Source organism: Notolabrus celidotus, unplaced genomic scaffold (genome assembly GCF_009762535.1).
Source record: "Notolabrus celidotus isolate fNotCel1 unplaced genomic scaffold, fNotCel1.pri scaffold_181_arrow_ctg1, whole genome shotgun sequence".
In the NCBI taxonomy this organism is placed as follows: domain Eukaryota; kingdom Metazoa; phylum Chordata; class Actinopteri; order Labriformes; family Labridae; genus Notolabrus; species Notolabrus celidotus.
In genome coordinates, this window is record NW_023260041.1 from 46,333 (window position 1) to 61,144 (window position 14,812).

General features: G+C 40.5%; 1 protein-coding gene across 1 annotated transcript; it reads left to right on the plus strand.

The window, feature by feature from the left end:
- The first annotated feature begins 6 nt into the window (after positions 1-6).
- Positions 7-9,820, plus strand: LOC117808931 (tumor necrosis factor receptor superfamily member 6B-like). Its single transcript, XM_034678604.1, has 3 exons — positions 7-692; positions 5,180-5,359; positions 8,699-9,820. Exons 1-3 carry the CDS (start codon positions 194-196, stop codon positions 9,031-9,033), a joined length of 1,014 nt encoding a protein of 337 aa, XP_034534495.1. The 5' UTR covers positions 7-193; the 3' UTR covers positions 9,034-9,820.
- The last annotated feature ends 4,992 nt before the right edge of the window (positions 9,821-14,812 follow it).

Here is a 14,812-nt window from a genome sequence, read left to right on the forward strand (position 1 = left end):
CATGCTCAGACTTCACTCTGCACACAACTCTGTTAGCTTTTAGAGACCTGCCTGCTGCTTCTCTTACGGGCTGAACACGTGTGGGCTGTTTATGGCTTTATGGATGTTTTTAGAGATATGATGAAGTAGGGAATGCTGGACGATGAAAGAAGGATCCTAATTTTGGAAGTGTCCATCCCTTCAGTGTTTCCTGATGCCTTCCTTCCTCACCTGTCCTTGTGTTCTGTCGCTGAATCCTCTGTTTCTCCAAGCGTCCTTTGCGCTCACCCCCTCGTTTCCTCTTTCCCTTCCCTTCCAGATGTTGACAACGCTCCTCTTCACCTTCACGCTCCTCTCCTCCCTGACCGAGGGCTCCCCAGAGCCGCGCCCGACCTTCATAGACACGGACCCGGTCACAGGCAGGTCCCTGGAGTGCGACCGCTGCCCACCCGGGTCGTTTTTACGCGCGCCCTGCACGGAGACGCAGCAGAGCGTGTGCGCGCAGTGCCAAAACGGGTCCTTCACGGAGCTGTGGAACTACATTGGGAAGTGTCTGAGGTGCGGGACGTGTGGACACAACGAGGTGGTGAGGACGGAGTGCACGACGGAGAGCGACTGCCTGTGTGAGTGCAGGCCAGGATACTACAAGAGCCAGTACAGCATGTGCCTGCAACACTCTGAGTGCCCCACCGGACACGAAGTGCTGACTCAAGGTAAGCTGCTGGTTCCCGCTCAGAGGAGTTAAATCAGGCATGTCGAAAGTACAAGCCAAGGTCCATTTATTTATGGCCACAAGCTTTCATCTTAAATTGTGTTATTTATAGCAAAGAAATGAATCTCCTTCTGAATCATCTGTACATTTGCAGTTTCTTTGAAGCGCACAAACAAAACTAGAGTCAATCCAGAAACGTCTCATATGGACTACCTGTCTAAATCCAAGGCACTGGGAATTCTGCAAGACAGCAACAAGAACTCTTAAAGTTGACAGGTTTTCAATTTAATGTTTCCATCATGATGTCAAAATGTTCTTGATGAACACTAAAAGTTCAGAAGACACAGAAGAAGACACAAGACACGATCAAAATTATGAAATTGTGCAGAAAAGGCAAAATTTGGTGCATAAAAATAGTTCAGAATGCAGGACAAGAATTATTTAGTTCTTAAATTGTTGTCTGCTGGTCAGACAAGTCTTAAAAATAACATGAAATAGAAGTGTGATGAAATCCAGATTGTGACCCTACCATAGGAAAAAATCATGAGACAATATTTTTTCCCACATTGCCCAATCCAAATGAAGAACCTCTTCCTCCAGAAGAATATAACATTTGTTAATGTTTACATGGCTTGTGGAGAACTGAGGACTTTCTAGTTACTGATTTATTGAGATTTTTTGTTTTTCAAATAATTGTCATTAAATAGATATTTCATATATAACTTGTATGATCCCTAACTCTCAGTAGGAGCCACTGGCCCTGAGGTATTCTGACATCATATGTGGCCCTCTTTGAAAAAAGTGTTGACACCCCTGAGTCAGATCTTTAGGTAACACTTTACAATAATGGAACTGACCACATCTGCTGAACTAAGGTTATTTTAGACTATTTGCATATTAATTGCACATTTTAAACGTCATATTTCTGAGAACAAACTGAATGGCGTTTGAATATATAGGCCTACATATATATACAGACAAGATAAGATATTACTGTATTGCTCAGTCAAGAAGAAGTTTCAATAAGTAAAATAAAATAGATAAATAAAGCTAGAGTACAATTTAGATATACACAATGTTACAAATGGAATTTAGATTAAATAGCAGTAATTACAGGCAGGATTAAAAATGAAAAATGATTCAGTAGTGACAGGTTGACATGGTGTGATTATGGTTGGTAATGACAGATTAAGCAATAAATAAAATTAATATTTGTATGTAATATGACCGTGGGTTGTAGTTAGAATAGTAATGTAATATAACATAATATAATATGGCAAAGATAATTATATAATACAGTATATTATGCATTATAATGCCAGCAGCAGTCAAGAGAGTCAGCCTGGGATGAGTTGATGGAGTGTGACAGACAGAGCAGGGATGGTATGGATCTGTTCATGGGGGGGGGGGGTCAGTGTCAGCATGGTGCAGTCTGTGGCCTCCGTTACTGTTTAACAGTCTGATGGCGGCGGGCACAAAAGAGTGCCTGAAGCGTTCAGTCTTGCACCGTTGACTGAACGAGCTCCCCATCAGCCACAGCTCATCATGGAGAGGGGGAGAGGGGTTGTCCATCAACCTCCGCTCAGCCACTGACTCCAGACTGTCCAGTTCTAGAGAGGGGAGGGGGTGCAGTATACAAACACATATATGTGTGTAAATACTGTATATATGCACTACCAGTCAAAAGTTTGGACACCTTCTCATTCAAGATTTTTTGATACTGAAGACGTCAAAACTCTGAAATAATCTGGTTTTGCCATAATCTGGATTACAACAGTAGTCAAATACCCTACCTCTGAACAACACAACTGATGGTCTCAAACACATTAAGAAGGCAAGTCATTCTACAAATGAACTCTTGACAAGGCTCATGTTCATTAAAAACCAGTCCAGGAGACCACTTCATGAAGCAGACTGAGAGAATACCAAGAGTGTGCAAAGCTGTCATGAAGGAAAAAAAGGGGGCTACTTTACAGAATCTAAAATATAAAACATATTCTGCTTTGTTTAACACTTTTTTGAAAAATTAAATAATTCCATATATGTTCTTTCATAGTTTTGAAGTCTTCAGTTTTAATCTACAGTGTTGGAGATAATTAAAATAAATACAAACCCTTGGATGAGAAGGTGTTTCCAAACTTTTGACTGGTAGTGTGTGTATATACAGTATATTAACACATGTGTGTATATTATTTAAAATGGAGCCTAAGAGGCTGTTCATATTCAATTATCCTAAAAACAACATTGCATGTCCAGCAAATTCACTCAAATATGAACTGATGTATGAAGTAACTGTTAATTACCATACCATGTTAATTCATATAGAAATTCATAATGAGTCATGCATTACTTCAATATGAATTAATTAATATTTCACTAAGAGAACTGTTCCATTATTGTAAAGTGTTACCATTAGATCTTTAATATGGACTTATTTATTCTGCTTACATGTCAGACACTCTTTATTAACTCTACTCTTGAGGACACAAGGACAGGACAAACTCCTGATCCAGTGTGATTTATGACATTTACATTTATAACGTCTGAGCTTGTAAGGAAGTCTTTAATGATGATGGTATAACATCAGGTGTAGACACACACACAGACCAGGCAGAATAACACTGTCGCAATGAGTCAGCATAAAGAAGACTCTATTACCCATAATGCCTTGTGGAAGCTCTCTGACCTCATTTTTATTTATAGAGCACCTTACACACATTGAAGCATGCAGCACAAAGCGATTCACTAAAGAGGAGAGAGGCAGGAAATGAGAGAAAGAGGTGAAAGTAAATCAAATCATGACGATCAAATCAATACAATAAAATCAGATAAATATTAGAAAAAGTTAAAAAAAAATAATTACAATAAAAATCAGAAAAATATCAGTAAAATACAATAAAATAATTACAATAAAAATCAGAAAAATATCAGTAAAATACAATAAATCTTACATTAAAATCTGATAAATACCAGAAAAGTTAAGGTTATAATGAAATAAGATAAAATAAATTAAAGTAGATAAAATCAGAGAAATATCAGAAAATAAAAAATAAAATAAAATATATTAATTACAATAAAATAAATCATATCAAATTAACGAAATATCAGAAAAAATAAGATGAGATAAAAACAATTAAAAACAAAATATGAGCAATATCAGTTAAAGTTAAATAAAATAAATAATTACAATAAAATCAGAAAATATCAGTAAAATAAAATAAATCATTACATTAAAAATCTGATAAATACCAGAAAAGTTAAGGTTATAATGAAATAAAATAAACTAAATTAAAATAGATAAAATCAGAGAAATATCAGAAAAGGTCAAATGAAATAAAAATATATTAATTACAATAAAATAAATCAAATCAAATTAACTAAATAGCAGAAAAAGTAAGAAAAAATTTAGAAATTAAAATCAGATGAATATCACAGAAAATAAACAAAATATGAAAAATATCAGTTAAAGTTAAATAAAATAAAATATATTAATTACAATAAAAAAAATCTAATCAAATCAACGAAATATAAGAAAAAATTAGATAAAATTAAAATCAGATGAAAATCACAGAAAATAAAACAAAGTATGAGAAATATCAGTTAAAGTTCAATCAAATAAAATAATTACAATAAAATCAATACAATAAAAACTGATAAATACTAGAAAAAGTAAAATAAAATTAAACCTTTACAATAAATAAATTCAATTAAATCAGATAAATACCCCCAAAAAATTGTATAATATAAAATAAGATAATTACAATCAGAGAAATATCAGAAAAAGTAAAATAAACTAAAATCAATACAAGAAAAATGGTTAAATACAGAAAATGACTCCAAGTTAAAAGGCAGATTAAAAATGTAACACCCAGAGAGCTCCATGTTTGAATGTCCAGAGGCAGAGAGTTCAGAGTTCAGGGATATAAAAACAGAAAGCTCTCTCTCTGTGAGGAACATTTAAAAGAGAATCATTCAGGAGCTTTAAAAACACATTAAAGAACTTTAAAATCTAGAAGAAACAGGAAACCAGAGCAGAGGAGTTACGTGGTCTGTTTGCTTCCCCCGTGTTACAACTGGCATTCTTTGGGGACTCCCTCTGCTTCCTACGGATGACGTCATTGTAGTAGAGGAATGAAGAAGAGTGGAACATTAACAGGACAAAGTGAACTCCAACAACCGTCCTGATGTGATGACGTCATATTGATTAATAATTAGCTGTGTTTATGAACGCAGAGTTACAAGAAATCCTATAGAATGATAGACTGATAAAGAACAGCTGATGTGCAGTTAGTGAAGACAAGAGTGAGGCGTGTGTTAGCCTGCTGCAGACTGCCACACACAGGCGACAGCAGGAACTGCACTTACTTCATCAACACACTACATGCAACATTATGAAAGTTTGTTTTTCTCCTTTCCTTTCTGGACAAAAGCACAGATACATATTCTACACATCTGGAGTGGTTTTCAAACTCATCTTCCTCCCCGCAGGTTCAGCCAATCAGGACACAGTCTGCCGAGCTTGTCGCAATGGAACCTTCTCAGACGTCGTCTCTGCTGACAAGACCTGCGTGCAGCACAAGAGCTGCTCCGGGGGGCTGCAGCTAGTGCTGAGGGGCGCGGCGTGGCACGACGCCGTGTGCATCGACTGCCAAGGGACCACGTCCAAAGGTAAGAGCACGGAGTCAGGAGGAAGTATTGGGCGTGACATTAGGGGTTTCCTTCTACACATGCAACACGCAAACAACCATTACCTGCACAAGTGTAACACAACCGGTTACACAAGTCTGTCAGCGGTTCCTCAAACTTTCATTTGTTGCTCTTCACAAACGTCTCCAGGTTTTCAGAGACTTAAATCTCAGTCATACAGGGAACAGAAAACCAAAACACACACTAAACTGTGTTTTCAAAAGTTATTGTGACCTTGTGTTTCTTCAGATAACAAAACAGACACAAGGACACATTTTTGAAAGCAGAACACGTCATTGATGCAAAGATAAGGTGTTGCATTTTGCAGCATTAGATCTCTGGACCCCCCTGGAGGGGTCACAAGTAGGGTGACCAGATGTCCTGCAGATTGAGACGTTGTCCTGCATTGTTATTGACAGCCAGACTCCAGTTTTGCAATGCATGTTTTATAATCTGGCATTTATCAAACGGCTGTGTGTGTGGAGAAAGCATGTGAGGGCAAGGTGGGCTGTTTGATCATGTCAATCAAACTGGGACGCAGGTTAAGGGCGCGCCTATCAACAAGAATCAATGCAAATCAGGTGAGAGCTGCACGGGCATGCAGCGCGAGGCCTTCAAGAGCTCCCAAGTGTTAAAAAAAAAAGTCCACACCCCAGTTCTTTCAGTGGCTTCAGATGCATCTAATCATTGCACACGGTACAAAACTCTTCCCACGGTCTCTGAGATATTGGACACCAGAGCTGGGGTTGAAAGGCAAGATCCTTGACTTTTATGAGGACAGCTCTGTTATGTTTTTATTCACAGTCTCATATCTGTAGGCTGACTTTCTGCAGAGTAGCTAAATGAAGCCACGTCTTTGGCACCAGTGTTTTGCGGGTTGTGGGCTGAAAGGTTTGGGAACCCTTGCTTTGGATCCCTCGAGGACGCCTGAGTTTCGTGCACGTCACTTCTGCTTTCAGGCTCTCTGCTGTCTGCGGCGTGTGATTACTGGAAGTCAGTCAGCAGAGAAGAGAGCTGAGAGAGGAGTTTGGGTAATTAGTGTTTGGGTGTGTTTGTAGGTGCAGCATGTTTACTGAGAGCAGAGGAGGCGGATTGATAGACAGCGTAGTGGTTTGGTTTCTGAGCAGGCTGGGAGTGTGAGAAGAGCATGTTGGTGGTTTGTTCTAGGAACAGCTCATCTCTAAAGAAGCTTCATTGTTTACATCCCAAGGTTGCAGATGTTTGATTTTTTGGTGCACAGCTAGTTGGGATTTCTTCATCATCATGACACAGCCCAAGAGTCTGGATCAGTTGCAGATTGTGCAATGCCGTCCTGTTAACTTTACCTAGTGGATGGAGGTCTATGTGTCGAGGTCAGGCTGGAGGCAGCCGGATGAAGCTCCAGCTTGCTATCAGCGATTTTCTAGAGCAAGTTTAGTGTTTAAAATAAAGCTGTCTGGATCTGCTCTGACTTCAGGAGGGAGATGATGCAAACACATGAAGAAAAGCAGCGATAGAAACTACGTTAGAGTGAAAATGAACTCTTTAGTATGTGTTTATTTATATTGATGCATGTTGTTATCACCTTATTTAACTACATAACTGCACAGTGAAGACACTGCATTTCACTGCATTATAAACAGACATGACTCTGTAGTGGAAGTCACTGCATTACAGACAGACATGACTGTAGTGGAAGTCACTGCATTAAAAACAGACATGACTCTGTAGTGGAAGTCACTGCATTAAAAACAGACATGACTCTGTAGTGGAAGTCACTGCATTACAGACAGACATGACTGTAGTGGAAGTCACTGCATTAAAAACAGACATGACTCTGTAGTGGAAGTCACTGCATTAAAAACAGACATGACTCTGTAGTGGAAGTCACTGCATTAAAAACAGACATGACTCTGTAGTGGAAGCCACTGCATTAAAGACAGACATGACTCTGTAGTGGAAGTCACTGCATTAAAAACAGACATGACTCTGTAGTGGAAGTCACTGCATTAATAACAGACATGGCTCTGTAGTGGAAGTCACTGCATTAATAACAGACATGACTGTAGTGGAAGTCACTGCATTAAAAACAGACATGACTCTGTAGTGGAAGTCACTGCATTAAAAACAAGACATGACTCTGTAGTGGAAGTCACTGCATTAAAAACAGACATGACTCTGTAGTGGAAGTCACTGCATTAAAAGCAAGACATGACTCTGTAGTGGAAGTCACTGCATTATAAACAGACATGACTCTGTAGTGGAAGTCACTGCATTAAAAACAGACATGACTCTGTAGTGGAAGTCACTGCATTAAAAACAGACATGACTCTGTAGTGGAAGTCACTGCATTAAAAACCGACATGACTCTGTAGTGGAAGTCACTGCATTAAAAACAGACATGACTCTGTAGTGGAAGTCACTGCATTAAAAACAGACATGACTCTGTAGTGGAAGTCACTGCATTAAAAACAGACATGACTCTGTAGTGGAAGTCACTGCATTAAAAGCAGACATGACTCTGTAGTGGAAGTCACTGCATTAAAAACAGACCTGACTCTGTAGTGGAAGTCACTGCATTAACAACAGACCTGACTCTGTAGTGGAAGTCACTGCATTAAAAACCGACATGACTGTAGTGGAAGTCACTGCATTAAAAACAAGACATGACTCTGTAGTGGAAGTAACTGCATTAAAAACAGACATGACTCTGTAGTGGAAGTCACTGCATTAAAAACAGACCTGACTCTGTAGTGGAAGTCACTGCATAAAAAACAAGACATGACTCTGTAGTGGAAGTCACTGCATTAAAAACAGACATGACTCTGTAGTGGAAGTCACTGCATTAAAAACAGACATGACTCTGTAGTGGAAGTCACTGCATTAAAAACAAGACATGACTCTGTAGTGGAAGTCACTGCATTAAAAACAGACATGACTCTACAGTGGAAGTCACTGCATTAAAAACAGACATGACTCTGTAGTGGAAGTCACTGCATTAAAAACAAGACATGACTCTGTAGTGGAAGTCACTGCATTATAAACAGACATGACTCTGTAGTGGAAGTCACTGCATTAAAAACAGACATGACTCTGTAGTGGAAGTCACTGCATTAAAAACAGACATGACTCTGTAGTGGAAGTCACTGCATTAAAAACAAGACATGACTCTGCAGTGGAAGTCACTGCATTAAAAACAGACATGACTCTGTAGTGGAAGTCACTGCATTAAAAACAGACATGACTCTGTAGTGGAAGTCACTGCATTCAATGAATGTTTGAACACTTTTATCTGCAGTTATTTCTTGTACCTCTGTTGATCATCTTCTTCCTGTCTTGCAGACGGAGCCGACTACCTCAGAGAAATCCTCCCGGCGTTCTTCGTCCATCACAAAATGTCCGTACGGAGGCTTCGTCACGTCCTGCGCATTCTCCTGCTGGAAGACGGCAAAAGGCACGAAGGAATCGCTACGCTTTACCTCCCAGAGCTCAAGCGGCGCATCGACGCCTGGGTCGCCTCGGCCACCACGGCGCAGATCCGCAAGATTCCTTCCATTCTGGCTAAAGCAGGAGCGGGCGGAGCGGCGGAGCGGCTGAAGAACAAGCTGCAAAGAATCGACTCCAACGTGGGCGAGCTGTGCAGTTTGAATAATGAGATTAATATGGTTTCACTGTAGGCTCAAGTTATGTCGCGTAAACTAGCCAAAATAACGAGGTACATTAGAGTTTGAAGTATAGAGAGGGTTCTTTATCTATGTCAAAAACTGCTGCTTCTTTAAATATGCACTCCCAGGACTTAGTACTTCTTGCATCAATCAGTAGATTCAGCTGGTTAGAGCAGTCGTCCATCCCCGCTTACATTCCCCCTTTTCAGTGCACCGTGTTTCATCATCATCTTCCTAAAAAGGAACAAAGCATTCAAACTTGTCACCTTGCTTTAAACGACCTGTAGCGTTGTTTTAGCATTTTTTTTAAAAACATTCAGGAATCAAAGGTGTAAAGAAAATTAGAGGCAATAGAGTTTTAAGGAGTAGCATGTCGTGATGTCCATTTTTACTCAGATCTCTGTGTCGATTTTTTGGGGGGATTGTTTGCTGCAAAGATACTACTGTCGGATGCTACTTGAAATCAAAACTCAAAATAAAGGATTTGAAGTTTGCGAGTGAAATCTGAAATATGCATGCTCAATACTGTAAACATTCAAACACATAGATAACTGAACTACCCTCAGAATTCAGAACCTTGGCCCACAGTGTATCTACCTCTTCTCATTTCTGCAGTCAGTCCCTGCTCATCGCGTGTTGAGATGTTTATTTATTCTTAATTTATAGAGGAAGAGGAGCGAGAGAAAACTTTGTTTGCCATGCATTATTTTTGTATTTTAAAAAAGATTGTATGAAAGTGAAAATGGATCACATGTGGCTGATTCTAACAACATTAAAATAAACCTGATCCGCATTCTGATCCTTTGGTTTCATTTTATTTTACAACCTCAACCAGAGAAAAGTTTACTTTACAATGCCTAAAAAGGTCACTGCATTAAAAACAGACATGACCCTGTAGTGGAAGTCACTGCATTAATAACAGACATGACACTGTAGTGGAAGTCACTGCATTAATAACAGACATGATTCTGTAGTGGAAGTCACTGCATTAATAACAGACATGATTCTGTAGTGGAAGTCACTGCATTAAAAACAGACATGACCCTGTAGTGGAAGTCACTGCATTAAAAACAGACATGACCCTGTAGTGGAAGTCACTGCATTAATAACAGACATGACCCTGTAGTGGAAGTCACTGCATTAATAACAGACATGACTCTGTAGTGGAAGTCACTGCATTTAAAACAGACATGACTCTGTAGTAGAAGTCACTGCATTTAAAACAGACATGACTCTGTAGTAGAAGTCACTGCATTAAAAACAGACATGACTCTGTAGTGGAAGTCACTGCATTAAAAACAGACATGGCTCTGTAGTAGAAGTCACTGCATTAAAAACAGACATGACTCTGCAGTGGAAGTCACTGCATTAAAAACAGACATGGCTCTGTAGTGGAAGTCACTGCATTAATAACAGACATGACTCTGTAGTGGAAGTCACTGCATTAAACACAGACATGATTCTGTAGTGGAAGTCACTGCATTAATAATAGACATGACTCTGTAGTGGAAGTCACTGCATTAAAAACAGACATGAGTCTGTAGTGGAAGTCACTGCATTAAGAACAGACATGACTCTGTAGTGGAAGTCACTGCATTAAACACAGACATGATTCTGTAGTGGAAGTCACTGCATTAATAACAGACATGACTCTGTAGTGGAAGTCACTGCATTAAAAACAGACATGACTCTGTAGTGGAAGTCACTGCATTAATAACAGACATGACTCTGTAGTGGAAGTCACTGCATTAAAAACAGACATGACTCTGTAGTGGAAGTCACTGCATTAAAAACAGACATGACTCTGTCGTGGAAGTCACTGCATTAATAACAGACATGACTCTGTAGTGGAAGTCACTGCATTAAAAACCGACATGACTGTAGTGAAAGTCACTGCATTACAAACAAGACATGACTCTGTAGTGGAAGTCACTGCATTAAAAACAGACATGACTCTGTAGTGGAAGTCACTGCATTAAAAACAGACATGACTGTAGTGGAAGTCACTGCATTAATAACAGACATGACTCTGTAGTGGAAGTCACTGCATTAAAAACAGACATGACTCTGTAGTGGAAGTCACTGCATTAAAAACAGACATGACTCTGTCGTGGAAGTCACTGCATTAATAACAGACATGACTCTGTAGTGGAAGTCACTGAATGGGCTCAAAGTCACTTAAAAAAGCACAGTTTGTTGCTGCGTCTACAAATGCAGGTTAAAACTAGGCAGCTAGGCATTCTTTTCTTTATTCTTTTCAATGGTTGTGATAGGTTGGTACTGTTGTTTTTGATTTCAGTGATATATCCTGAACCCTGACTTTACATCCTGATGGGGGGGTGACTAGGGAGGGGGGAGCGGGGAGGGTGGGGGGTGTCCAATTATTCCATGACCACTCAATTGAGTATAATATGTGAATAAGAATGTGAGAAAAACAAATAAAGTCTATTTAACAAACTGAGAAGCTTTTTGAGCAGCCAGCACCTGCCAGAGTTCCTGGAAAGCACCACAGCAGGATACGCTTCCAAAGATCTGTCCAAACAGCTTAGTGTTCCTGAATATCTAACTTAAAATGAAGTAAAGAAAGCCAGTCATCTGTAAAGTCATTGATTTTCCCTGAGAATAAAAGTCCGTGCAATAAATAAAGATAAATCACGGCACAGCAGATCAGATTTCACGCCAGTATCTGCCCTAACATCGACACAGTTATTGACTGTGACTGCCTTCATGATCAGCACACATCGTTGGGAAAGTTATTGAGCCATGACTTTGGTGTGTTTCATTTATCGGAAATGACTAAGATGATGGACCAGGAAATGTTTTTTTTTGTTCCAACGATGATGTTGAGACAGCGGTGAGCGCCCGGCGCTTTCAGGAGTCATTAGGGGCCGAGTGGTGGAGTAGGTATCGTCAGCATCCTATCACATTTTGGTTTTATGATTTTGCTTTTATGTTCAGTATTTTGTGGTTAAAACTCACATCAGACACTTTTTAATCTCAGCTCATCACATACCGAATGTTTAGAAACTGTGTGTTCTGATGGTGCCTCGCTCATCGCTCCTCCAATCAGTCTCCTCCGTTACAGCAGCAAGGACAAACTTCCTTTAACAGGCAGAAACCTCCAGCAGGACCAGACTCATGTCTGCTGAGACCGTGTTGGAGAGAGGGATAGAGGGAGATGAAGAGAGAGAGAGAGAGAGAGAGAGAGAGTGGTGATAGTGATGAGACAAGAGAGAGTTAAAGTGACAGGCAGAGAGAGGAAAATAATGGATCCCAGTGTGTCAGTCTAAGCCTATAGCAGCATAACTAAGACCTGGTCCAAGCCTGATCCAGCTCTAACTATAAGCTTTATCAAAAAGGAAAGTTTGAAGCCTACTCTTAAAAGTAGAGAGGGTGTCTGCCTCCTGGACCCTGACTGGTAGATGATTCCAAAGGAGAGGGGCCTGATAACTGAAGGCTCTACCTCCCATACTACTTTTAGAGACTTTAGGTACGATGAGCAGGCCTGCATGTTGGGAGCGTAGTGTTCTAGAGGGGTGATAGGGCACTATGAGGTCTTTGGGATATGAAGGCGTCTGACCATGAAGAGCTTTGTAGGACAAACTTCCTTTAACAGGCAGAAACCTCCAGCAGGACCAGACTCATGTTAGACACACATCTGCTGAGACCGTGTTGGAGAGAGGGATAGAGGGAGATGAAGAGAGAGAGAGAGAGAGAGAGAGAGAGAGAGAGAGAGAGAGAGAGAGAGAAAGAGAGACAGAGAGAGTGAGAGAGAGAGAGAGAGAGAGAGAGAGAGAGAGAGAGAGAGAGAGAGATGATAGATGGTGGTATGTAGTGATTGTAGTGTAGGCCCCTCTCCTTTGGAATCATCTACAAGTCAGGGTCCGGGAGGCAGACACCCTCTCTACTTTTAAGAGTAGGCTTCAAACTTTCCTTTTTGATAAAGCTTATAGTTAGAGCTTGGACCAGGTCTTAGGTATGCTGCTATAGGCTTAGACTGACACACTGGGATCCAGTTTTTCCCTCTCTCTGCCTGTCTCTCACTTTAACTCTCTCTGTCCCATTAAAGTTACTAACCATAGACCTTTCTCTCTCTCTCTCTCTCTCTCTCTCTCTCTCTCTCTCTCTCTCTCTCTCTCTCTCTCTCTCTCTCTCTCTCTCTCTCTCTTCATCTCCCTCTATCCCTCTCTCCAACTCGGTCTCAGCAGATGTGTGTCTAACATGAGTCTGGTCCTGCTGGAGGTTTCTGCCTGTTAAAGGAAGTTTGTCCAACAAAGCTCTTCATGCTCAGAAACCCTTATATCTCAAAGAGCTCACAGTGCCCTATCACCCCTCTAGAACTCTACGCTCCCAACATGCAGGCCTGCTCATCATACCTAAAGTCTCTAAAAGTAGTATGGGAGGTAGAGCCTTCAGTTATCAGGTGACAGGCCTGATAACTGAAGGCTCTACCTAGTTGTTGTGGGTAAAAGACCCCTGAACTCTCGGTTCGAAGTGCACATATAGGCGTTTTTCCACCAGAGGGACTTTACCCCTGCACTCTGATTGGCTACTGCGACGCAAATGATTTGCTGGAGTTCCCAATTTTGCAACTCTTGAACTCTTGGTTGGAACACCCCGTATGAAAACAGCCTCAGTAAAAGAAAAAGAATGAGTACATTGATGCTCAGCATTCCAACATAATTACATAAAAAAGCTTGGGATACATTTTCACATTCAGACTGAAGAAAAACAAACCAGACGGGGAATCAGAGCGACGTGCATTGTGTCAGAGTGGTTTGTATCTCATCCTGTGACTACACCGAATGTCAACGATGTGTGGAAACTGTTGTGTCTCTTAAATCATTAGGAAAGAAAGAAAGACAGCGTTTGTTTTTCTGGTATGTGTGTCACCACTTTAAGGAGGATGATACTTGACCATGGAATGTTGCTACACATCAGTCTGTGTCATGTGTCTGTTGTGACTAGTGGAGGTTATCTGTAGGTTGTGTTATCATGAAGCAATAGAAAAACAATGAGAGCTGAAAACTTACTCTGAAGACGCTCTTCTTTGGTTTAACTTCTAAAAAAAATTGAAGGAAGCGGGTAAAAACGGCGATGAGCTGCTGGTGGTGTCCTCTGATTCAGAAAGGTCCTGGATTCAGGAGCTCTCGGTTTGCACACCTGCACCACCAGGTATCTCTGGATCTCTCTGCTCTCCGGTTAGAGAAGAAGTTTCTCTGTTTTCCTTCCGTCTCTTGTTCTAAAAGACGTCCTCTTGCATCCGCCGTAAACCAAATGTCATCGCCGTCGTCAGAATCACTCGTTTTCTTAGTTTGGTTGTGTTTCAGTTGGGAGTGTGTTTGTTGCATTTGCAAATAGCTCCAAAACAAATGTCAGCAAAGCAATGCTTTTGATTTATCAGAAGTGTGATAAGCACAGATTCAAGGTTAGGGAGTTTAATGTCAGCACACTGGAAGAAGAAGGTGTGTGATTTCAACATTTCTGAGAATGCAGGAACCTTTAAAGGTCTCCGATTCATAACACAGACACATCCCCACACAGCTTCCCCCTACACAAGAGCAATCATCTCAACAACATGTCATGACCTCCTGCTTGAAATGTTACTTCTTCTTTCTGTGGCTGTTGAAGCTGTTATCAGGGAATGAAGCGGTTTAGCAGAAGAACAACAATTACAGGGCAGAGGCGCTTTTGGAAGGCGTGCACCGTGAGAAGAAATCACTGCATCATCTCATTTCTGAAACTTATAAGACACTTGACACTTGAACAGGGATGTGTTCTCTCCCCACTG